The 27,065-nt window shown below is 37.1% G+C and overlaps 1 protein-coding gene across 5 annotated transcripts in view; it reads right to left on the bottom strand.

The window, feature by feature from the left end:
• Nucleotides 1-9,074: 9,074 nt before the first annotated feature.
• The window catches only part of NEIL3 (nei like DNA glycosylase 3), a 75,019-nt gene continuing 57,028 nt past the window's right edge, over nucleotides 9,075-27,065 (bottom strand). For 3 of the 5 annotated variants that reach the window (XM_007528269.2, XM_060184632.1, XM_060184628.1), the window contains 4 exons: nucleotides 24,398-24,567; nucleotides 21,842-22,265; nucleotides 15,172-15,346; nucleotides 12,094-12,292 (listed from right to left, as the gene is read on the bottom strand). In XM_007528269.2, coding sequence (XP_007528331.1) covers nucleotides 12,116-12,292; nucleotides 15,172-15,346; nucleotides 21,842-22,265; nucleotides 24,398-24,567 — 946 coding nt within the window. In that variant the 3' untranslated portion in view covers nucleotides 12,094-12,115. Of the gene's footprint in view, nucleotides 9,337-12,093; nucleotides 12,293-15,171; nucleotides 15,347-19,428; nucleotides 19,493-21,841; nucleotides 22,266-24,397; nucleotides 24,568-27,065 lie in introns of those variants that run through there. The other 2 variants (XM_060184625.1, XM_060184637.1) reach the window with 2 other exon arrangements.

Below are 27,065 nucleotides of genomic sequence, written 5' to 3'. Positions count from 1 at the left end.
TTACTGTCTAGTTCACCCCTACACCTATTACTACTTCCAAGTGTCTTTCATTTTTTCCTCTTCTTTCTTAGATAAGAGAAACAGTGCCTGGATTTCTCTGGTAATTTCCAGATTTGCTTCCCTTTCACTGATGGTATAAAGATAAGATTTCTGATGACAAATGCTTCAGGTCCTGGTAGAATGGGGGTGCAGAGCCCTCTGGTTTACTTCCCTTATCTACCTCTTTGGGAATGTGGACCAAAATTCCCTTTGAGGTGAAACAGGTAGGAGCTCTGGTTTCTGTAACTGCTTCTTCTATAGACATGGGCAATGACAGGTCAGTCCATACTTCCAGCCTGTTTCTATCTTTCCCTTGTGATGTAGGGCTCTGAAGAGATGAGGTTCCAGAAAATACTGGTGAGGTTATCTGCCCAGGGCAGTCAGAATGGAATCATAGTAGCATCTGCAACTTTACACCACTTCTCTAGTTGCTCATCTATCTTTGGCCATTTGGATTGTTTTCTTAGCCATTGCAAATAGTACTTCAATGAACATAGGGTTGTATATAGTCTTTCAAATTAATGTTTTCACACTGTGTGGAGAGAAGTGGAATAGCTGGACCATATGGTAAGTCTGCTTAAAGCATTTTGAAAAACCTCCATACTGATTTCCAAAGAGGCCTATCTAGAATGCCTACTGCATTCAAGCAAATGACCAAACATTCAGTGTTTAGTAAAAGAAAAATTCATGATGCATGGAACATTAAAAATGGAAGACACATATTAAACAACTACAAATTTTAATTATAACTTACATTATTTGTATAGATAACTGTGATTATTTTTAGAAAAAAAATGACAGGCTTTCCTTTAATAAAAAATATTTCAAGTGCCCCTTAACTGATAGAAGGTGATCCACATGGAGACTATTTAGAAATACTACCACTAGTGCTGTTTTTAGGGACCACACGGTAGTGCACCAGGTTAAGTGCACATGGCACGAAGCTACCGGCATAGGGATCCGGTTTGAGTGGGGATCACTTCACAATCGGTGAAGGAGTTCTGCAGGTGTCTTTCTCTCACCTTCCCTGTCTTCCCCTCCTCTCTTGATTTCTTTCGGTCCTAACAACAACAACAAAAAAATAACAACAACAATAATGTCAACAATAATAAACAAGGCAAAAAAAAAAGGGGGGGAGAAATTTTAAAGACTCCAGGAACAGTGGATTCATAGTGCAGGCACCTAGCCCCAGCAATAACCTTGGAGGCACAAAAGAAGAAGGAGGAGGAGGAGGGAGAGAAGGAGAAGGATACCAAGAGAAACTTACATAGTAATCCACTCTTAAAGCACCCTTTAGAAATCATTTACTTCGATATTTTTTAGAACAGATAACAGCTTCAAAATGTTACCTTGCTATAGTTGTCTATGGATCAAAATTATGTATGTCCTCCCTGGAAGCTAAACTAGCATGCTGGAATAGTGTTCTGCTTGCAGTCTCATTGTAAAGCACTGGACAATCAACTGCAGTGGATAAGATCAATTTAGGAATGCAAGACCATAAGGTATAAAGGTGGAATGATTGCAATGTGATGCAGAAATGGAGCATTCTCCCGCAATTTCATATCCTAGGCAGAGAAGGGTTATTGAGAAGTTGGAGATCAACCATGCACATCCTTTAAGTGGGTCTCAAGGGCACTCAGGGAGAAGCTGCATTGCCCAGGAATGTGTTAGGACTGATGTGCCAGGCCATAAAATACGAAGTGATATAATGCTGTGTTATGTAAGATGGAAGAAAAGTGTCAGCATATGTTAGCTCCCTAGTCACAGATCATAACAGAAAGGAAGCAGGAACAGATGAAGCAGCAAATAAGTGAATGGAAAAACTGAACCACATCACAAAAACACAGATAAAATATTTGGGGAAGAAACTCCAATGGCTGTAAAGGAAAAGCAGTTTACTGAATGTGACCAAGCTTATAAGGTATGAGGCATTTATTCTTTAGTCATGTATACCTCAGCTTTTACTGAGAAATGTTGTCTGGGGTGTTATGTTAAGAGTTATGGGCATTCATAAATTCTGTATCTGGGAGGAAGTTTAAAGTGTAACTTACACAAAACTGTGTACTAAAACAATTCAACTGAAAGAAAATCAGCAAACAAACACTCAAGCAAAACAAGGAGAATGGGCAGAAAGGAGGAAAGGAGAATGTGAAAGAAAAAGTTGATGGTATCTTGTAAAAAGTTAAGGGTTTAATTCCTTCCCTGGATTTTTAGTTGCTGAAATCTTGTCTTCTCTATCTTAATTTCAGCGAGACTGTTTTCTTCTTAGTTGCCATTCCCTGTGAATTGTTCAATTGACATACAAGACAGAATGTTTCACACTCTGAGATGAGTGCTATTTGTTTTGTTTTCATCTAAAAGTCTATTGGGGAGTTTTAATCAAGGAGTCTTCATGAGAGTTAGCATGCATAAAAATAATAGAATCTCACTTTAAATAACTGTGTGGTAAGTCAACCAGTGACCAAAAGAGGGGAGACAGATAGAAAAATGGGTTGAAAAGTGATGAGCAGGAAACTCAGCAGGCAGTATGGGTAATTCTACTCTCTGAAGATAGAAGTTCAAATAATTGAAGGAAATCTACAGAGAAACAGGAGATGATTGCGTTATTTAACTATACAAATAATTAATATTAAAACCTCTTCAAAGTCACAATATTTTAGATCCGGAAATAAATTAAAGAAACTGGGGGCTGGGCAGTGGCACACCGAGTTAAGTGCATACAGTATGAAGTGCAAAGAGCCCATGCAAGGATCCCAGTTTGAGCCCCTGGCTCCCCACATGCAGGAGGGTCATTTCACAAGCGGTGAAGCAGGTCTGTAGGTGTTTATCTTTCTCTCTATCTTCCCCTCATCTCTCAATTTCTATCGTATCAAAAAAAAAAAAAAAGAAAGAAAAAAATGGCCACAGGAGCAGTGGATTCCTAGTGCAGGCACCGAGCCCCAGCAATAACCCTGGAGGCAAAAAGAAGGAGGAGGAGGAGAAGGAGGAGGAGGAGGAGGAGGAGGAGGAGGAGGAGGAGGAGGAGGAGGAGGAGGAGAAGTTATATAATATGGTAACTAGGATTTGAATTTATATCAGGTGATATGGAATTAGAAACCAGGTCACTTGACTCACAACTCATTCAATGCACTTTTCTCATATTTCCAATTTTAAATTAATTGAACTATTACAACACATTTTAAAGGGAAGTGCAACATTATTATTCTAATTATACATTAAAATGTTTCCTAAAACACATATATTCTGATCCAGAATAGTGGTTGGAAATTTAAGAAATTTTCATGAAAATTACTTGAAGGGCAGGTTCAAACAAACACTCCTAGACCTTAATCCTGGAGCACCTATCTACAAAGTTCTAAGGTGGTTATGATGAATTTTTAATAGAATAGGAAATGAATCAAGGGTCTTGGACATATGCAATAACATAATGCTGCCTCACCAGTCGAATCTTTTTATTCTACATATTTGCATGTAGAGAGAGAAAGGGAGACGGGTGAGGGAGAAAAAGAGAGACAGAAACAGAGAGAGGAGAGACACCACTCCACTGCTCTACCATGTCTACAGTATGCCTAGAGGTGTCCAGGGTTTTTCTATGAGGTGCTGGAGATCAAAGTCAGGGTCTCACATATGGGTAAGGAATGCACTTTACAGACTGAGCTATCTCTTGTTCCTAATATACATTTTATTAGTAATTTTCCACTGCTCTGATCATTTGAGTTAACATAATTAAAAGTTATGAAGAATGAAGATAATTATTACCACTACCAGAGCCAGCTGATTTTAGTTTTAGTTGCCATTCATTTGTACAACACAGTAGCCTTTTTCCAGGGTAAAGAGACTATTAAAAACTATCCTTGGGGGGAATCGGGCTGTAGCGCATGGGTTAAGCGCAGGTAGCGCAAAGCACAAGAACCGGCATAAGGATCCCGGTTTGAGCCCCGGCTCCCCACCTGCGGGGGGGGGGGGGGTCGCTTCACAGGCGGTGAAGTAGGTCTGCAGGTGTCTATCTTTCTCTCCCCCTCTGTCTTACCCCTCTTCTCTCCATTTCTCTCTGCCCTATCCAACAACAACAATAACTATAACAATAAAAAACAAGGGCAACAAAAGGGAATAAATAAAATAAAATTAAAAAGTATTTTAAAAAACTATCCTTGGGGGCTGGGTGGTAGCACAGTGGGTTAAGTGCACATGGCACAAAGTATAAGGATAGACGTAAGGATCCCAGTTCAAGCCCCCAGATCCCCACCCGCAGGGGCTTCGCTTCACAGTGGTGAAGCAGTTCTGCAGGTGTCTTTCTCTTGTCCTCTCTGCCTTCCCCTCTTCTCTTGATTTCTCTCTGTCCTATCCAACAACAACAACAGCTATAACAATAACAACCATAACAAGGGCAACAAAATGGGGAAAATAGCCTTCAGGAGCAGTGGATTCATAGTGCTGGCACTGGGCCCCATCGATAACCCTGGAGGTAAAAACAAAACAAACAAACAAAACTATCCTCTTTGCCAACAGGCTCCTCCTAAACTCCTAAATCTGCTTGGAGAGAGCAAATTCATCTCCAGGGATACTTCCTCCCAGAAGCCTTCAGGAAGACATGGAAGTACCTCTGCTTCTCTTCTCTATGCACCCATATCTCTTTACTACAACACTCGTCACACTGAAGTATAACTAACTGTTGCTTTGAATACTTATTTTTCTCCAAAGATTTTAAATATCTTGAGACACTCTTCAATATACTTATACACTATCACAGCAACAGGGACACAATACACCTGTTAAATGAATGCCTATAAAATTGGGGAAAATGAGAGCCTAGTGGTGGTGCATCAAGTTGAGTGCAAAGACCAGGGATCAAGTCCCAGTCCCCACCTGCAGGAAGGAAGCTTCACAACTGGTGAAGACACTGTAAGTGCCTCTCTTTATCTCTGCCTCTCCTTTTCATCCTCTCTAAATTTCTTTCTATCCTATTACAAAGATGAAAAAAAAAGGGGGGATGGAGGAGGAGAATGGCTGCCAGAGTGGTGGATTTATCATGTAGGAACCAAAAGGCCCAGCAATAACCCTGATGACAATTAAAAAAAAAAAAAAAGAGGATAACTTAAAAACAAAAGAACCAAACACAAAGTATGTATAATGATCTACTAATTTCTTGGAATGAAATTCATGGTTCTATTTACTATACTTTCTATTTATTATCCTTTTGCATTTTTATTACATGGTTTTATTTATTAGCATTTTTCATTATCTATCTCTATTTTTCTTTCTTTCTGTTATGTATTCACTTATCCCTCCATTTATTTATTTACCTAACAACCTAGCCATCCATTTTAATCCTTGCTGTACAAAATAGAAACTACAGTCTAAAAAACTGTAAGCATATGATGAATTTTATATAGTACAACATTTTTTGTATGAATGCCCAGGAAGTGTCATCTAAAAGTTTTCCGATATTTTTAATTGAGGACTCACATATCAAGTACATTTGTTAATCTTAATAAAAGTATGTATTTACTATATGTCCTTTCAGATGTATATCCAAATATAATTTCATTCAGAAAGAATATATGGACATGTGAAAATCAAATTTGAACTAAAATGCCAAAAAAATGTGACTGGCATACACTCATTAAAGGAATTTTACTAATTGATTTCTGTATTATCCTATTTCAACTTTTAATTTTACAAGTTTTTTTTTTTATTTTTACAATTGGCAATACTTTTGTTTTCATATTTTTCATTTGTAGAACTAGTATTGTTGGAAGAAAATTTAAAGTGGCAATGTGCCAGCAAACATTAGAATCTGTCCTTAATTCTGTTCCATAGTGACACTCCCACGCAGTTCAAGACATAGCTGACAGACCTCCCTTCCACTTGAAGTCTCCATGTCTGATAAAAATGGAATACTTGAGTTTATGCAGCTGTTCACAAGCTAATTATCTGCAATCATTTCTGATTACTTAATAGGCCATGGTAGGATGTGTGTTTGCTGCTATGTTGAGTTTACACATTAGGCTTTAATGTGCTGATATGGTTAATTGTTGTGCTCACTGCAGCCTGCTAATAGACCATTCCTGAAAATGAGACCATATCTCAATGGAATTTGCTTGTTTATTTTAAATAAGTAATAACTACAAACTCAGATCCTAGATCCAGTGTTTGCCATTTTAAGAATGCACTTTTAATGCAGTATCATTTCTAATGCATTTAAATTATTCAAGTTTCGAGAAATGAAGTTATTAAACTAATGAGTCAACAACCAGCTCAAACACTCAGATTTAACATTTTTCTTGCTCTGTTCAGTTTCTTAAATTGTTTTCTGCCATTGAGAGCAAAATAAATTCTTTTAAGATGCTGCCAAACAAGTTGAATGTAATAACACAATGATGAGAAAAGTATATGCATATTAAAAGCAGACATATATTTATGAATATGTACACCAGGACACGAAAGCTAGCAATTGAGAGTGACACCCTTGTTAATATGGAAGGTGGATATGGAACTGTTGTAATGAGGTAACTAATGTGCTTTATAATTCTGCATTTTATGATGGCATTTATTCCCGAAAGCAAGTATGTAGTTTTAAAAATTTAAAAGGCAATTCTTTCATTGTCTTTCCATATATTTGTGTTTCTGGTGACCAGAAACAGATGCAAAGTATTCACATAGAGGATTAAGGTGTTTCTCTTTCCCCTTCTGTTCACAAAATCTGGTTCATTTTATATTTTTGGCATTTAAAAATATCTTTTTTACGGGAGTCGGGCTGTAGTACACCGGGTTAAGTGCAGGTGGCGCAAAGCACAAGGACCGGCATAAGGATCCCGGTTCGAACCCCGGCTCCCCACCTGCAGGGGCGTCGCTTCACAGGTGGTGAAGCAGGTCTGCAGGCATCTATCTTTCTCTCCTCCTCTCTGTCTTCCCCTCCTCTCTCCATTTCTCTCTGTCCTATCCAACAACGACGACAACAACAATAATAACTACAACAATAAAACAACAAGGGCAACAAAAGGGAATAAATAAATAAAATAAATATTAAAAAAAACTTAAAAAAATCTTTTTTACTTCCTGTTTTCTCTCTCACTATTCTTTTTTCTTAAGTTTTATTTACTTATTATTGACTAGAGACAGAGAAAAAATGAGAGGTGAAGGGGAGATAGGGGGAAAAAAAAAACCAGAGAGACACTTGCAGTCCTACTTCACCACTGGTGAAGCCTTTCCTCTGCAGATGGGGACCCAGGGGTTTGAACTTGGGTCCTTGCACATTGTTGTGTGTAATTAACCAGGTGTGCCATTTCCTGGCCATTCTCTCACTATTCTTTTATCAGAGAGGTCAATAGAATTAAATAGAATAGAAAGTATTCTTCAATTTACAGAAACATCAGATTTCTTCCATTCTCCACATTCTCCAGGCCTCTACCATTGGATTCACTTCTTTTCCAAATGCCTTTAATAGATGGGACCCTGTGGACTGCTTGGGTCTATAGCTGTTGGTGAAGCTCTGTGATGCTTTTCTGGAAAATCTTTCTCTATATACATACAAACATGTGGTATTTTCATGGACATTTCTTTCTTTCTTTTTTTTTTTTATTTAAGAAAGGAGACATTAACAAAACCGTAGGCTAGGAGGGGTACTACTCCACACAATTTCTGCCACCTAATCTCCATATCCCATCCCCTCCACAATAGCTTTCCCATTCTCTATCTCTCTGGGAGCAGGGACCCAGGTCGTTGTGGGTTGCAGAAGACATTTCCTCAACAATTAAGATTTTTAAAATTAGTTCTTTCAAGTTTTCTATTTCTTAGCCTTTTGATGTGATATTGGAATCATAAAATTAAAACTAATGCTACCATCTTCCTTAGTCTCTTCTATCCTAAAATTATTTTTATTTATATTTATTTATTTGATAGAGACAGCCAGAGGGAAGGGGTGATAGAGTAGAAGAGAGACACCTACAGCCCTGCTTTACCACTCATGAAGCTTTCCCTCTGTAGGTGGGGACCAGGGGCTTGAACATGGGTCCATGTGCACTGTAATGTGTGTGCTTAACCAGGTACGCCACCTTCTGACCCCATCTATCCTAAAATTATAGGACACATGTACTTCTGTTGGTACCCATACTTTCTTCCCACTCAGAGTCCCTTCTCTCTCAAGTCAAATTCAAGCCCTTCTTCAGTACTGTTATCCCTGTCCCCTTCTGAAATCTCCCATAATTATAGTTGTGATGGTAGGGAGAGGAGGGATAGAAACAAATAAAAAAGATATAAGGGGCCGGGTAGTGGCACATCCTGTTAAGCTCACATAGTATTTAGTGCAAAGATCCAAGATCGAACCCTGCTCCTTATGTGCAGAGGGAAGCTTCACAAGTGGTAAAGCAGGTCTATAGGTGTGTATCTTTCTCTCTCCCTCTGTATCTCCTCTCCCCTCTCAATTTTCTGTCCTACCCAATAAAATGGGAGGAGGGGGGGAGTAAAAGAACAAAGTCACTGGGAGTACTGGATTTGTAGTGCAGGTACTGAACCCCAGCAATAACTCTGAAGGCAAAAAAAAAAGTAATAAAACTAATTCATTTGTTTTGACAGGCAGAGACTGATATAGTCTCTAGTAGGCTATAGGTCTTTATCTTCAAAACAAGCTGTGAGACTGAACCATTATAATCATCTTCTAATAGATGAGGAAACTTAGGCTAAACAATAGCCAAAGTTAAATAACTTTTAAAGGTTTCCCCCTCTGAATTGTCACTCCTGTACTTAATGATCAAACCAAACAGGACTACTTTCTATTTCCCACACATTCCTTGGGCTGATGCTCTTAGCTGTCTTACATTATGATGTGCCTAAAATGCCCTTTTGCTTATGTAATGCCTCACTCAGATGAAATTAACAACTGCTATCTCTCAGGTCTCACTAGCTCAAGAATCAGCTGTGAGCTTTTCTTCCTTATGCCCTTCAGGACTTTGTTTATAGTGCTTATCCCTTATCAGAGCCCACCTCCTTTATATATTGACAAAAACTTCATTAAAAAAAAAAAACTATCATGGAAATTTTCACATGTAGCAGTTTAATAGAGGTTAACAGATTTAAAAACTAAGAAGTTATTTGAACCATTTGACTTGGTTTACTATACAATGAAGTTCAAACTCACGGTCACTGTAAGGGATAGTTAAGATTTTTTTCATCTTTGTATGTCCTTTAAGACTGTAGCAGTAAGACAGTAATTTTTTTAAATCTTCTTTCCTTTTTTAGTGAATGTATATCCTATAGTCCAGTAAGTTTTGATTTTAGAAGCAAATTTCTATAAAATATCTACAAGGAGATTTTCACTTAAATTACTAGAAAGATTTAACAACTTTTAGACACCAAGGAATTTAACATTTATAATAAACCAGAAACATTCTTTTCAATGACATTTAAGTGCATTCATACTTGAAGAATAGAACCAAGGTTAAAAAATGTTCAATAGACTGATTTTTCCAGTAAGCCTTCATCTAGTAGATTGAATAAATGCTTACTAAGTTTCTACTGTGTGCAAAGTACAATCCTTGGTGAGACTTTCTGAATAAAGAATTACAGACAATACTTTAAGGAGAGGAACCTCAGGAAATGCAGATAGAAAAAAACAACGTAACACCAGGCTGACTGTGCTATAAGTATCAGAAGAAATACAAAGTTCTGTAAAGACATACAAGAAAGAGGAGAACATCTTTGGGGAAACTCACTAAAACATATTTTCTTTAATTTTCTACACCAGTTAATTTGTTAACTCTAGTGACCTAGAAAATAGCTACCTTTAGGAAATATATAAAAAAATAAATTTAAAAAATTATAAAATAATATTAAGAACAACACAGAGAGAATTTAAAATATATTTCTAGAAATTTTAACATGACAATTTTAAGGAAATAAACTGGCACAACTTATTATATCACAATTAGTTTTATTTGTATATGTTAAATACCTGTATATATTAAAAATATGGGGAGCTGGGTGGTGGCACACTCGGTTAATGCACATAGTACTAAAAGAAAGGACTGGCACAAAGATGTGGGTTTGATCCCCCGCTCCCCACCTACAGGGTGGACACTCTACAAGTTGTGAAGCAAGTTTTCAGATGTCTTTCTTTCTCTGCTACCCTATTCCTCCCATCCTCTCTTTTTCTCTCTGTCCTACCCAATAAAACGGGAAAAATGACCTCCGGGAGTAGTGTTTTCACAGAGTCCCAAAGATAACCCTGGAGGCAAAAAGGAAAAAAAAAATCTGGGTATTTTAATAATTCAATAGATGGTAAGGAGCATAGCTTAGTGCTGGGCTTTAGTACTGGGCAAATTTCATTCATTTATCAATTAACAGTCCATGATAGAATTCCCAAAGAGGTAAATCTGTAACAACAACAATCACATTTATTTCTTAGGGCAGCCAGGATTATTAAGTGAAATAATTAATGTAAGTACTTATCATAGAAGTTGTCACAAAATAAAGGCTCTATGAACTGTGCTCTTAAAATCATCTCACTCATTTTGCCTTTGATCCTATTCTGCTTACCCACATTATTTGTGTTATAGTCTTATAATACTGATGTGAGGTAGTTATAAATAGGCAGAGAAACTCCAAAGAGATGAATCTCTGCAGACCACCCAGCATATTCCAAAATGTTAGCCTCAGTGATAAAGAGATATAGGCTCTGGAGGTTGACAGGCTTGCTCTAGTTCCAATATCCTGGTAAGCAATCTTGGTATGGGTCAATAAATGTTACTTTTATTCACTGAGCCGCACAGAGACAGGCACAAGGCATTCTGTCCTCCACCCTCCACTGACTTCCCTTCCTCTTCCCCATAGGAAGTGATTTAGAGACACCAGGCATTTCATGGAGTCATTCTCTGCTTCATATAGCACCAGAGGAACTGACGAATAGACAAAGTAAGGTAAGATAGAATTCTGAAAACTAAACTACACAATGTGACACCTATACACTTAACTTCAAAACAATGACTACATCCTAAGGTAGAAAATTTAAGTCAGGCAATCTCCTAACGACATAATCAACATTCAGGAAAGTCTTTAAGAATCACCTGACATCTCACAGTCTGAAAGAAATTATTGAGCAAGATTCTCCAACAAGGTCTTCAGAATGGTCGTCATAAAAGTGCTTTCTAAATCTGTCGATTTTTTTACATCAATGAGAACAGTGGAAAATCAATGAAAAAGGGGCAGGGTAGTGGTGCAACTGGTTGAGCACATGTTACAATGTGCCAAGCCCCAGGTTTGAGCCCCCAGTCCCCACCTAGAGGGGGAAAGCTTCACAAGTGGTGAAGCAGAGCAGCAGGTGTCTCTCTGTCTCTCACCCTTTTTATCCCTCCCTTCCCTCTTGATTTCTGACTGTCTCTATCCAATAAACAAATAAAGATACTAGGGAAAAAAAAAAAAAACACCTAAATGTGGTCCGGGAGGTGGCGCAGATAGAACCTTGATCTCTCAAGCATGAGGTCCTGAATTCAATCCCTGGCAGCACATATACCAGAGTGATGTCTGGTTCTTTCTCTCTCTCCTGTCCCTCTCATTAATAAATAAATAAGATATTTAAAAAAAAAACTTAAAAAAAAGAAAATCAATGAAATAAAGGGAAAGTAAAAAAAAAGCGTCTCTCTCTACACACACATATATGACGTAGGTGAAAACTATAGAACTGTACATAGTATAGAGAATGGTCAATTATATTGAAGATAGATCAGTGGTATTCACTTAATAAATGAAGGGAGTCTGATTCTCTAATAAACTTAAGAGACCAAAAACATACTAAAAATACTTTATTGTTATTACTAAATGCATTAAATATACATTCAAAGTAGAATTTAGGAGACATCTGATAAAATACACATAGCATTAATCAAGGTAAAATATGCATAACCATAGAATGAAAAGATGGCACATATTAAAAAAATGAATACTTTTTAAACATTGCAATGATTTTACAATGTATCATCGATGTTCTATACTTTCTATTATTCAATATAGAACTAAACATTATATATTGTTTGAAGAGTTTAAATGCCATACAGTCAATAGAAAGAGAAAACATGCTAATTTATTATGGTAGAATTTTTATACCTGGTCCATTTTCTGACCACTGGAAAAAATTGCACTGTTTTTCTTTCCCAAGGGGACACACAAAAAAATTCTTTCCATTATTGGGTCCAATCTTCAACACTGTTCTCATGATGGAACGTTTACCATGGTAGCAGAATGGGAAGGACAAATCTGCCCACTATGAAGGAAAACAGAAAAGTCATAAAGCTAATATAGGAGTTAAAATAATATACAGGATAAACCTAAGCACATCTGATCTATGTTTTGTTGTCTTCATAGTTTTTACATCAGTTTGACATTGTGAAATAGATATTAAGTTTTTAGTTATTACCCTGAAGAAAGTTTCTCTCACAAGGAGTTTTTTTTTTTTTTTAACAAATTCACCCAAACCAAGTAGAAACTTGTCATAATTCTGGATTTCTCTTTGTCTAAATAGAGGCATGCATAGTTATAGTTCTTTCACTTTACTGAGAAAATAAGAACTGCCAGAATCTTGTTATAAAGCAATGGCCAGTTCTTCTGCTATAGTTCTGTTTTACTTAAAACTATGAAGATCAATGACTTGTCATGATTTTAATATTATATTTCACTAGTCTCTTAGACCAAAAAAAGAAAATCTAATACAGAATTACCTGAACTAATTTAGGCGGATTCCATTGTATTATTCTTATTACTTGTGGCCTTAAGAGACATATCAAGCAGACTGATATTATTAATACTGCTAATAATATTTTCTTCATTACATCTATCCAAGCTTCTAGAAGATGAAATCTATAAGCCTAGTACAATAGTCATCTCTTGTAGGAGGTAAGACTTAATGTTATTATTCAATTTTCCCTGGGAAATTACTTAGAAAGGCACAATATTGAAGACAGATATTTGATCTATCAGTAAACCTAGCTAGAAAAAATCTGTTCCAGCACTAAAACCTATTAGTATTTTCACTTTTTTTTTTAATGCACTAGAAGGAGTCTTTGGAAAAATATGTTATCTTAAACAATATATTTACTGAGAGAGAATCATATCATCACTCTGCATATCTGAAACAGAAACTAAGATTTCATGCACGTAAGTCTTGCACTCTACTTGTTGAGCCACCTCCCTGGTTGCCAAAAAATTTTGATTAATTAATTAATTAAAAGTTTGGTTTGTCCTATGGAAATAGAACCTCCCTCATATAGGCATGATGTCACAGCTCTGGGTTAATTTTTCATTCAGATAGATAGGTAGGACAGTGAGGGAGAGACACTGCAGTAACAGAGCTTTTCTGTAGGGAGGCACCTAAGTAATGTAAAGACTTGAACTTGGAGGCGGGGGAGTAGATACCATAATGGCGGGGGAGTAGATACCATAATGGCTATATACACTGACTCTCATGCCTGAGGCTCTAAAGTCCCAGATTCAATCCCCTGCACTGCCATAAGCCAGAACTGAGCAGTGCTCTGGTAAAAATAAATAAGTATTAAAAAAAAAAACATGAATTTGGGCATATCATATGTGTAGCAGTGCAGGGGATTCTACCTGTTGAGTTCTCTCTCTGGCCTGAGAAATATGTGTTGGAAAAAATCAGGATCAAACTCAACATAGTGAATGTTCACATGCTGAGGAATACAGACAATGAGACTGCTATTATCACAAAAAAAGGACCCACTTGTTTCCTATGTCATGCTTATTTTCAGGGACAGAGTCACAGATGGAAAGAGGAATTGCTATATCTGTTTATGTTGGTATCACTTTATTTTTGGTAAGTTCTTGTAGTAGCATACACTGTTTACTGTAAATTTAAGGTACATAATTAACTAATTATGGAACCAGGGCTTTATATATGTGTAATTTCACAGCTTTTTCCATTCAGATAGTGACACACACAGAGAAAGAGTGTGACAGCAACACCACAGCATTAGGGCTTCTTCTGGGATCATTGTACCTCTCATGTAATATGAGGGCTCAAACATGGGCTGTGCTCATGGTAAGACATATGTCCTACTTGGTAAGCTCACTGGCCTATATATTCCTTGTGTATATCTATCTAATCCATAAATCAGAAGCTTAGATGCAGTACTAAAATTAAAAGGAACAAATACTTTTGTTGTTGCTGTTTCCAGGGATTCACTAATTCAGACTTCATGAGAAACAGAGAGAGGTGGTGGGGAGGGAGAGAAGGAGGAGGAGGAGGAGAAGGAGGAGGAGGAGGAGGAGAAGGGGAAGAAGAAGAGGAAGAAGATGAAAAGGAAGGGGAAGAGGAAGAAGGAGAAGAAGTAGAGGAGGAGGAGGACGAGAAAGGAGTGAGAGAGAGACACAAAAGAGAGAGAGGAGAGAGCAAAAAGAAACACACAACACTGAGGCTTACTACAATGTGATGAATGGGATGGGGTTGGGTTTGTACCAGGGTTACAAACTGAGGGAGGAGTGAGAGAATGGGGGAGAGAGAAAAGAGAGAGGGAGCTGGGTGGTGGCACACCTGGTAGAGTGTACATGTTACAATGAACAGGGACCCGGGTTTGAGTCCCAGTCCCCACCTGCAGGAGGAAAACTTTGTGAGTGGTGAAACAGTCTTGCAAGGTGTCTCTCTCCCTCTCTATTTCTATCTTCCCTCTTGATTTCTAGCTGTCTCTGTCCATTAAATAAATAAATACAGATAAAAAGAGGGAGAACATATATATATATGTACATATATGTATACACACACACACACACACATATATATATCAAAGCATCATTCCAGCATATTCAGGGATAAGAAACAAAACTCAGTTTCTCACATATGCAAATCCAACCCTCCATCATTAAATCACCTCGTTGGATGTGGTATCTTTATAAACTCAGGGAAATACTTCTATACTTGATCCTGAATACTCTAAAAATCAGTGCTCTATCATTTGATCCTCTGTTTTTGATGTACCTCACTGAATTTGAAATTATTCAACATTCGCATTTTAGACTAGATACTAATATAGCTATTTAGAAACTAAAGATAAAAAGAATTGGAATTTATTATAGTTTCATAACTGAAGTATTCAGGTATATGGTAGCAAGCTTGACAAACATCACACATACTTCAAAAAATCCACATTGTGCTTCTTGAGGTAGAGGACATGCATAAAACTGCCTGGCCTTGTTTTCACCATCCTTCCTCACAACTCGGAGAATGCAGAGGCGGTTGTGTTTACTGCAGCGAGGAGCGCCAGCATTTATTGTACAAGTACCATCTGTCATATTCCTTTGAAGTTCACTGTAATGACAGGTTACAAAATAGCTACAGCATGAGAGCGCTAAAGAGATCATTTACACCAACTCAGCCTCACGTTAGCATCCCCTGGCAAAAAAAAAGTACCAAAAAAGTGGACCATAGTCAACTTCAAGCAATTACATAAATCTCAAATCTTTTGAATTTTTGATTCTCCTAGTTAATCCCTTTCTGAAGCATACAATTTACATTTCTGAAGAATAAAAACACAGCTAAATTGTGTTTCTAATTTTCTCTTTTCATTTGTGATACTCAGTTATCTCTTACCCAACTTCACAATATGGGTCCCTTTCATTTATTCAAAAATATTCTCAAGTTTTGCTGCCTTCCCACCAAGGCAAAGAAACCCGAGTCACAATCATTTCTAATTATTTTCTCATCAGTAGCCAAATCCCCTCAATGGCTCTGAAAAAGCTAAGGGGATCACTCTTTATACAGTACACTTTAAAGACAATTTTCTATGCTTTATATTGTTATCCCTGAGTATACCTTAGAAATGTAGATAATAGTCTGCAGTGAGTATAAAGCTCATAATGAAATAGTGTCTACTTAGACTTAGATACCCTCCTCACCTACTTCCTATTATACTTCCCTCACTCACTCCAGAGCTAACCTTATCAAAGTAAGGACTGCAAAAGCTGAATAAGGGCAAGAGACTGGCATAATTTAGCAATGACACTTTAGTCACTATCAGGCCACCCATTAGCTGGTGCCCTAGTCGGGGAGTCCTAAGATTCCCAAACAGACATAATGGGCCTAGACCTCTAATAAATCCCTCTCCCCAATGTTACCAGTCATCTCTTTCAGGAAAAACACAGTAGACTCCTTTGTAGGTTCCCACAGGGCCCTGCTCTCAACTTGGATCAACAACGGTAGAGAATGTTCCATCCTCCGAAGGGAGGTTGGACAATATACTCTATGCTACACCTGAGGAAGATGGGTCCTGAAATTGGGGCAGCTTGGAATGTTCCTACTCATGACCATAGAATGTGAGCTCAGATCTACAGGGATGCAGAAGTCACATAGGCTCCTAAGCTGAATATGGACCCCACATCACATTAAATTGATGGGTTTACAGTCAATAATATTTATACACCTTTCCCATTTTTGAGAGCTACTCTCTTCCCTGATCCAGCTTTCTGGCCCTTTTTTCCAACCATGACATCATCTCCACAGACAATAATTTGGATCCACCTACATATTAGGCTTCAGTCTCAGGGAAAAAAAAAAAAAACAAACAAAAAACTAGTATAGGCATGGGCCCTTAGGCATATAACTAAAATATGCCTACTAGCTATCTACAGAATGGAGACCCTCCCCCCCAACTCTTCATCTTCACTATTCCAGCCTTTAGGTTCATGGTTAGTCAACAATTTGTTTGGCTTTATATGCTAACTCTTCTTTCAGCCACCAGGTTCCAGATGCTACCATGGTGCCAACTAATCTTCCCTGGACAGACAACTCCACCAATGTGTCCTGGAGCCCCATTCTCCAGAGCCCCACCCCACTAAGGAAAGAGAAAGACAGGCTAGGAGTATTGGTGGACCTATCAATGCCCATGTTCAGTGGGGAAGCAATTACAGAAGCCAGATTTTCTACCTTCTGCATCTCATAATGACCTTGGGTCCATACTCCCAGAGGGATAAAGTATAGGTAAACTATCAGGGAAGGGGAGGGGATGGGATACAGAGTTCTGGTGGTGGGAACTGTGTGGAGTTGTACCCCTCTTAGCCTATGGTCTTGTCAGTGTTTTGTTTTTATAAATCAAATAAGTAAATAATCATAAAAAAAGAAATGTAGACTGTTCCAACTTCACTTCAGAAAGTCTGCAAAAGTAGAATCTGTCTGTGTTAAAAAAATTCCCAGGAGCTTCAGAAGCCTATTAAGTTGCCAAGTACTGAGAGAGTGCAGCCAAGATATTGATGCCACCTGTGAGCATATCTGCTCCAAATATGTAAGCTAATCTTAATTTTATGATAGAAGACATTATCTAGGACAATTAAATGTTCTGCTTAATTGCGGACATCTTGGTTCATCTGTGTTTCAATCATTGTTTTCAAACTTTCTAAAATGAAACAAGGCTTTTTGTTAAGGAAACTTAGCATGCCGAGCAGTTTCACTTATGATGACCAAGAATATCATTTTGAATATTAATACTTAAATACACATACTTTATTAACATAATGACCAAGATTGGTATTTTTTTTCTGCAGGAAGCTTATGTTTTATTTATTATTTATTTATTTTTTAAAGTTTTCTTCCTTCCTTCCTTTCTTTCTTTCTTTCTTTCTGTTTTTTAAATTTTTTTGCCACTAGAGTTACCTCTGTGGTTCAGTTCCTGCATGACTTCACTGTTTGATGGCATCTTCTTTTATAGTAGGTGATAAACAAAAAGGGAGATAGAGACAGATAAGAGAGATACCAGCAGCACTGCTTCACCATTAATAAGGGTTGCTCCTGTAGATTGGGACCGGGGTTTAACCCTGAGTCCTTGTAAAGTTGATTCTCTGTCAGGTCAGCCACCACTTGGAATGTCAAATAACTCATATTTTGGGCTTGCATGCCTTTTGGGCTCTGTTGTAACTACTCAGATACATTGGATATCATGAAAAGTAACTACTAGTAAGAATAAATTGTCCATCTATATATGTTTTTCTATATGAAAACATGTGGTGCATTACTTTGACCCTACTGGCCATACTTTGCGGATATAAATATATTAGATATAAGATCAATGCTTAATGTATAATGGGTTCTCAATAAAATAGAACAGTGATATATAGAGGACAGACAAGGGGCACTCAGTGGCCCATGGTGGAGGAACACTGTATTTGGGGGTGGGAGCAGTGTACACACATCTAGTATAGGGAGATAAGAATGTGACAACTGTTTTGGAAACAAAATGATTGGAAAAAAATTTTAAGGAGGACACAGGAGAGAGAGAGAGAGAGAGAGAGAGGGAGAGTTCAACAGTAAGAGCACAAGCATTTGCATTCCTGGGGTCCCAGATTTGACCCCCAGTATCACATATGCCAGAACTGAGAGATGCTCTCCTCTCTCTCTCTCTCTCTCTCTCTCCCCCATGAAAGTAAATACATTTTTTTAAGCTTGTAAAAAAAGGTATGACATTACCAGACCCAGGTCTGTAATTTAAAATTGGTTATATAATTGAATGATCAGTTTATCATGGTTGAAATTATTTTATAGTTAGGGTGATCTCTTATGATAAACACTGTATTTGGGGGGGGGTCATCTTTAGGCTTCACCACTCTGGGCTAACATTTTAAAATAGAAACAGAAGAGAAAGAGGGGTGTGTGTGTGTGTGTGTGTGTGTGTGTGTGTGTGTGTGTATGTGTGTGTGTGTGTGTATAGCTAGCAAAGTAGTCTTCAATTCAGTGAATTATTTTGCCAAACCCTCGAGATTTTTTAAAACTAAAAAAAAAGTAACACTTAAAAGTTAAGTCTCATTGAAAGTTGATTTTGTGGTTCTACAAAGTATTCTGCATGAAAACTAATCAAGAGATTAAATGACTCAATCTGGAGAACCCCAGATGGCCTCTAAATCTTTGGGGACTGTCAACTCCAGTAGGTAAACCCAAAGTATGTATTCAGACTCTTGGTTGCACTGGTGATTAAAGGTGATCTTTGGCACCCTTGATGGCAGTAGGCATGAAAAAATGTTAATGATTTTGTTAGATTCATTTCACTCTGTGTGAGTTTAGCAAATAAGACCAGGAAAATTTTCAGCCTAAAACATGTATTCTTGGAAAATGTACCACTCTGCCTTTCTCAGTGCTTATGATAATTGCATCAGACCTGAAGTTGTTGCTAGTAGTGACACTTTTTGTACAAAAAAAAAAAATCAGTACATGTAATATGAAATTCAGAAACTGAATAAAATCCAAGTATCTGAAGATCAACTTGAAAATATGTCTCAATGTCTCATCAATGTAGTTTGCATCATGTGGTGATAAGATCAGTAATTAAGAGAATAGGCACATTAATTACAATCTAATTATTAAAGAAGAAACAAACTAACTATAAATTCTCGGAGTGGACCACCTACTTTAATCATATTATGTTACGAGCTTCTGCTCAGCGTCTTGTCCACAGGATGAACACTACAGCTGCTAGACAGGGAGAAAAATGAAATAAATGACAGTAATTTGCAATTTATTCCTTGTAAAGTAGCTGGGTGCAGAAAGGCTGCTGGGTGAATTTATTTCATCACTTGCCATTTATTCTGCTAGTTGATCTTGATTGATTGCAGAGGCTTAGTCCTGGTGTTCTTATATTCAACACATACATACACTGCAGCATTTCTAAGTAATGCTTGCACTACAATTAATCCTATGATCCTATTGTTAATGGCTTATGAAGTAATCATTTAGACTTAAGGTTACGTTAATGTTTTTTTTAATCCTTAATTCATTAGTTAAGTTGAGATTCTCTATAAGCCACCAACGAAATAAAAATGTATGTCAAGATTTTTCACCAGGGTACAAAAAAATGTCACAATATTTTAAACTGATCACATCTATTTATTTCCACTTAATCAACAGGACAGAAAAAAAACTGATCAAAAGTGATTTTCTCTTATAGGATAGCTTCTAACAAAAACTCTTAACTAGCTCACTTAATGAGATTTTGTCAAATGATATTAATCAGGGCCAACGTGGAAAAAGGGTGTATAGATACAGGCAGTTAAAAATGTGTTTCCCATTGCTAAAGTTAGTGTCTATAATTCATATTACAGACAAAGTTAAAGCAGTTATTATAAATGTTTGTAGACAAAACTTAAATCACTCAAGGATAAATCACCAGGTTTAACTGATGGTACATTTAAGGTCAGTAATAGCCTACTTAAGATGAAGCATTTACTGACTAACAAAAAATTGTTTGAATATTTTGTTGTTAAATTTCCTCAAACAGCTTGAGTCCAAACTGTGATTTTTTTCCCCAATATTATCAACACATAAATTACTAGATCTTTAAAGAATGTGAATTTTCTTTTCACATTATATTTTCATTTTTATGTCTTGTGTTAGTTACATATATATATATACATTTCATAGGATTTTGTATCATATAGGACAGTACTGATGTATTTACTGATACAGGATATATTTACTATACAAACGATGTAAACTTTCAGTGTCAGTAAGTATAGCAAAATACTGCAAATTCATTTCTCTTTCTTATGATTTTTTTAGTAACATTGATTATAAGAACACAGTTTATATCATACATAACACGCAATATATGCTAATCAACTACATAATCTAATGTTTCCAGTCAACAGTAGGCTATCAGAAATTAAATTCTGTGGTAAGTCAAAAGTTGTTCAAACACACACATACAAGCTGCTCACAAATATTTGATTGTATGTGGTGGAGGAGGAAGCCAGTGCTTTTTACTCTTGCATTGTTCAAGGGTCAACTGTAACCTGAAGATTCCCAGAGGCTAGTCTAGGAGTGAATATACTAAGCAGTCCTACATTAAGTTAATCAGAGAAGAACTTTTCTATTAACAAAAGTCTCAGTTAGTCAGATGAAAATCAGCATCCCAACTAAGGGCATGAGCTGTGGCATGCTTGGTTAAGCATACATGTTACCATGTACAAGGGCCTGGGTTCAAGTGCCTAGCCTCCACCTGCAGCAAGGAAGCTTCACGAGTGATGAAGCAGTGTTGCAGGTCTCTCTTTTCTCTCTCACCTTTCTCCTTCCCTTTCAATTTCTCCATCTTTATCCAATAAATAAATAAATGCAAATTTATTTTTTAAAAAAATAATACCTTTGTCCATGTACAAACTATTGTATTTTACTGTCAAATGTAAAACATTAACCTCTCCCCCCAATAAAGAAATAAAAGAAAGAAAAGAATAATGGGAAAAAAAAGAATCCCTACTGAGATTTACTTTGGGGTTCTTTTCGGAGGGAGGGTGGTAGAAGCAGGGGCTTATCACTAGGATTTCACAATGCTGGGTCAATTTTTCAGTTACGAAGTTAGAGAGAGTGACAGAGTGATACCATGGTTGAGGGAGAGAGAAAAAGACAACAGTAGAGAAGCACACCCCCACACCCACCCCATATAGTGAGGTCAAGTACCTAACAAAGTAGGTACACTATTGTAAGGTAATATTTTAAAAATGCTAGACAGCGGGAAGTAATAGTAAGATTCGTAGATATTTAAATATCTTTTTAATTTCCAATATTTTTCAAATATTTTGTACTGAAATCACATATATGGTAATGGCCAGAATTAAACAAACTTTTATAGAGGTAGAAAATTCTTTTTTATTATTACCTTTTCTCAGATTAAAGTGAGAAAGGGCAATGATAGCAAATTACTATAATGGTCTTTCAGGGGTCGGATTACATATTAAAAATCAGCTCACTGTTTTTAGCATAGATGATTTCCCTACTTGTTTAAAGCCAAATGCAAAATATCCAAGATCAAGGTTAGAAGTATCATCTTACCTGCTGGAAAAGCCAGGGTTGCAGCTTTGGATATCTAGTGATGAGTGGTGGTTTGTTTTCAATTTTTTATGTGTTGTATTAAATAATTTATACTGAGAGTCGACCACAGATGATACGTTTATATTTGCTCTGCTAGGTATTTGAGTTACATGGTTTCTTCTTTCCACAGAAGGGTGCAGTTTATCACTAAAACAAATGTTGGCAGGAGAGTCTTGAAGTTCCCCATCTAGTATCTGATTTTGACTTTTTTTTCTTTTCAAAGTATTGGATTTGTTACTGAAATCAGTTAATACAAGTGTTGCAGTTCCAAATGTAGTTTTCTGGTTGATCTTTACTTCTGCACTTGGTTTCCCAAAGTTATTGCAAGGGTACTTCACTAAGCTGGTAAAGACAACAGAATTTTCTTTATTCTTGAGTACTGAATCTGGAAAGAAAGGAAAGTAATTTTGCAGTATTCCTAATAATAGAACATGTTATTGGATAATTTGATATCATATTTGACTAAAATGTTCACTTTGCTTACTATATTTAATAAATAATACTAAGATAAAATGTTAGCTTTAACAATTCAGAATTATCATCTATTAGTTAAGAGACGAAGTGGAGGGGTCGGGTGGTGGGGCACCTGGTTGAGCGCACATGTTGCAATGTGCAAGGACCCAGGTTTGAGCCCCCCGGTCCCCACCTGCAGGGGGAAAGTTTTGCAAGTGGTGAAGCAGGGTTGCAGGTGTCTCTCTGTCTCTTTCCCTCTCTGTCTCTCCCTTCCTCTCGACTTCTGACTGTCTCTATCCAATAAATAAAGATAATAAAAAAAATTAAAAAAGAGATGAAGTGGTGAATGAATTGAAAAATGTGAGCAAATTAAAGGGGCTCCACTTTGGGCTTAACAAAGTTTTATATTCACTTTGGGATATGAAAGGCTGTTCAGCTATCACCTTTGTTATCAATAGGCAAAGCATCAATGCAGTAATAACTAAGAAATGGTACTTCAGTAAGTAAAGACTAAAGCACCAGGTATATTTTCTGTGGAAGATAAGATAAAGTGAAATGCTTATTTTAAATCAGGTGGAGATACACTAGGTTGAGTGCAGATATCACAATGTGCAATAACCCACGTTAAAGCCCCCTTGTCCCCACCTGCAGGAGGGAATGCTTCATGAGGGGTAAAGCAGTGCTGCAGGTGTTTCTCTTTCTCTCTCTCCCCATTTTCTCTTAATTTCTCTTTATCTTTTAAAGGAAAATAAATAAACTATTACAAATAAAGGTAAATTTGAAAGCCTTAATATTTATTAACTGTTTCAGCAATGAACTTATCTAAAATGTTTTGACATCTATACCATAAGATATTCGAAATTGGGAGTCGGGCTGTAGTGCAGCAGGTTAAGTGCACTTGGCGCAAAGCACAAGGACCGGCATAAAGATCCTGGTTCGAGCCCTCGGCTCTCCACCTGCAGGGAAGTCACTTCACAGGTGGTAAAGCAGGTCTGCAGGTGTCTGTCTTTCTCTCCCCCTCTGTCTTCCCCTCCTCTCTCCATTTTTCTCTGTCCTGACCAACAACAATGACATCAATAACAACAACAATAATAACTACAACAATAATAACAACAAGGGCAACAAAAGGGAAAATAAATAAATATTAAAAAAGATATTCGAAATTACAGTGTGGCATGCCTTTTGCACTCAAAAAACAGTTAATGAGAAGTACAGAGGCATTTCAGAATGTTGAAATGTAGAAACTAAAGACTGCGATTGTTAGAGGTCTCTTTGCTTAATGATACTACAGAGAGAACCATAGAAAAAGGAAGCACAGAGTCTTCTGCTACCAGCTAAGCCGTTCAAGGACTGATGCCTGCCTTTCTGGTCCACAGAACAAAACACAGTGTGACAGCTTACACAATACAGGGGCCCATAAGTCAAGAATGAACTTTCTCATCTCTAATTGAAGAAATAAATAACACTCTGAGCACACAATGGAAGCCACATCAATGAGATGGTTCTTAATCACAGGTTTCCTCTGAGGTTTTACATTCTCTAAACGGATGAAATTGTGAGCTATAAAGAGTTATTTTGAAGGATTTCAATGAAATCAGTACAATTGTCTGGGAAAAGATTTTAATAACAAGGGGTAGAAAGGATAAAGAAGAGAAAAAAATCAGCATTTTCCTATTCCACCTGCAAAGATATTCTTACAGAAGTCCTCCCTTCAATTTATGAAACACTTGGACTGAATAACAAACTCAAAAGTTGCTGAAATCTGCATAAAACAAAGCTTTATTGAATAATTCATTAGAAACAGTAGAGGAACAGATGTGATAATCTCAGTTTTTTGAGATACAAAGGCACATACACTTAGCACAAGCATGTTTTCTTTCCTTGTTTTTTAAAAAAACTATTCAACAGAATATTCACATAATTTACATGTAAAGACTGGAAATTCCTTTTTGCCTCTCAGAAAGAAAACATTTAACTTAGAAAATATCAGGAGGAACAGTATATATGCCTGACTCTATAATGCATCTTCTTTGCAATGGAACAAACTTAGTATCAAAATCTTACCAAAGGGCTTTGGGCTCAGGCAAGCATCACATATCTCCGAAGAAGGCTTGTTTATTAGTGTACAAGTCACACATGTCCACTGCTCTTCAGATTTTTTAGCTACTAAGTCCAAAAGATGATCCCTCCTGCTAGATGTCCAGCTGACTGTAGTGTTTCTAGTTGGCAGTTTGCTATAACATATTATAATTGTTATTTTAAAAGACTTATTTGTTATACATGAGAGACTGTTTTACATGAACAAAGGGACAAGAGAAAACACAAGTAGAACCTGAACTGGAATTGGAGTATTGCACCAAAGTAAAAGACTCTGTGTTGGGTGGGTGGGGAGACAGAGGACGTAGGGGGGGTTGCATTGTTATATGGAAAACTGGGAAATGCTATGCATGTACAAACTATTGTACTTACTGTCGAATGTAAATCATTAATACCTCAATAAATAAATTAAAAAATAAAAGAAAAATAAATAAAATTTCAAACTTAACAAGTCCGCAGTAGGTTGAATAATGGCCAGTCTAAGACAGTGGATAATAGCACATAGTTTTATAAGGAAAGGGGGTCTTTGAGTAACAACTCATATTGGAGCAGTTGCAGGGGTAAAGGGACCCTTCTACACTGCTAATGGGAATGTAAACTGGTCCAATCCCTGTGGAGAAAAGTCTAGAGAACTCTCAGAAAGATAGGTATGAACTTGCCCTATGATCCAGCAACACCTCTTCCGGAATATATCCTAAGGGACAAGCACACCTATCCAAAGAGATCTGTGTACACCTACGTTCATAGCAGCATGATTTTTTAATAGCCCAAGTTTGGAAACAAACTAGGTGTCCAACAGATGAGTAGCAACTAAGAAAATTGTGGTATATGTTTATGTTTCTCTTTGTGTATCTTTTCAGTCAATGACTGCAAAAAATACCAGATTTACTTATAATATGAGATTATCCCAAAGTGGGTACTAGGGACTTTCTTTACAGAAACTAATGGCAGAAAATACAAGTGGAAGTTGGAATTCCTTTGCACTTCTCAAAGGAGAACTAGTTCTAGCAATGAAAGCATCAAATTTTTCTTTGTGTAAGCAAAAACACATTTAAAGATATATATATCAGTGACAGTGTTGAAAGAAAAAGGGGGCATAACAGTGGTGCATCCTGTAGAGTGTATGTTTAATTACCATATTCAAGGAACCAGACTCCAGTCTCTCTTCCCCACCTGCAGGGAGGAGGCTTCTGGGCCAGTGACATAGTGCAGCAGTTGTCTCTCCTTCTTTAGCCCCCCCCCCCCATTGCTCTCTGCCTCTACCCAAAACAAAAGAGAGAGAGACATAAAAAAGAGAGAAAAGAACGTGATGTCAAATAAAGTAGCATTTTAAGAAAGTTTGAATAAAAATAACTTCCAAGCTTCTTTCTAGCAATTATTTCAAGGACTCAATTCTTATTAAATGTCACTCAGCCTATTCTAACTTCTTCTCATGAAGCACTAACACTACCTGGCAGCCCTCCAGATTCTATTTATTTTGCTGAGACTAGAGAGAATTTACTATCATGAGGATTGTGAGGATTGATAGGAGAGGCTGAAGGACAAAACACTTTAGACCTAATTTAATTTTTTCTATTTACTTTATCTGTGATTAGTCAACTTTATTCATTCTACTTTTTAGATCTATGTTTAGTCGAGGTGAGGCTGCTTTCATGAGTTCTTGGGACAGAGACTGTAGTTTTAATGGATTTCCAGTTAATTTTATGAATTATTCTATATTCACTTTAGCTCTCATTGCAAAGACAGTATGAGTTGATTTCTTTCATTGTAGTCAAGAGTAGTTCTATTAAAATATGCTTTTAAACATGGCAACTATGCACCAAACTCTCTTACCAAAGCAATGCTATCATAGCTAGATTAACCCGGAACACATTTTCTTCATGTCTTCCAAACAACCTATAATTTGCTCCACTCCTCTGAAAATAAGCTGCTATATTTTTTTCTTTAGACTGCTGACTATTAAACAATTTGTTCTGCTTTATATATTAATGCTTTTCAGCCACAAAGTTGCAGATGCTACCATAATGCCAACCTGACATCCCTGTGCAAAAGACCTCACCAATGTATCCTGGAACCCCACCTCTCCAGAGTCCTGCCCCACTAGGGAAAGATAGAAACAGCCTGGGAGTATGGATCAACCTGTCAATGACTATGTCCAGAGGAGAAGCAGCTACAGAACCCAAACCTTCTACCTTATGCACCCCATAATGATCCTGGGTCCATACACGCAGAGGGATAAAGAATAGGAAAGCTTCCAATAAGGCGATGGGATACAGAAGTCTGGTGGTGGAACTGTACCCTTCTTATCCTCTAGGCTTGACATTCATGTATTTCCAAACTCTCTCTCTCTCTCTCTCTCTACCTCTTTCCCTCCCTCCATCTCCCTATTTCATTTTTGTCCATGGAATTGAATATCTTTTTTTTAAAAATGTCATCATTGGGAAATTAATGTTTTACATTCAATAGTAAATACAATAGTGTGTACATGCATAACATTTCTCAGTTTTCCCTATAACAATACAACCCCCACTACATCCTCTGTCATCCTTTTTGGACCTGCCCCCCCCCCCAAACCCGAAAGTCTTTTATTTGGTGCAATATGCCAATTCCAGTTCAGGTTCTACTTGTGTTTGCT

This window comes from Erinaceus europaeus, chromosome 2 (assembly GCF_950295315.1).
Source record: "Erinaceus europaeus chromosome 2, mEriEur2.1, whole genome shotgun sequence".
Lineage (NCBI taxonomy): Eukaryota > Metazoa > Chordata > Mammalia > Eulipotyphla > Erinaceidae > Erinaceus > Erinaceus europaeus.
The sequence above is the reverse complement of the archived record's forward strand: the minus strand, read 5'-3'. Positions and strand labels throughout refer to the sequence as shown.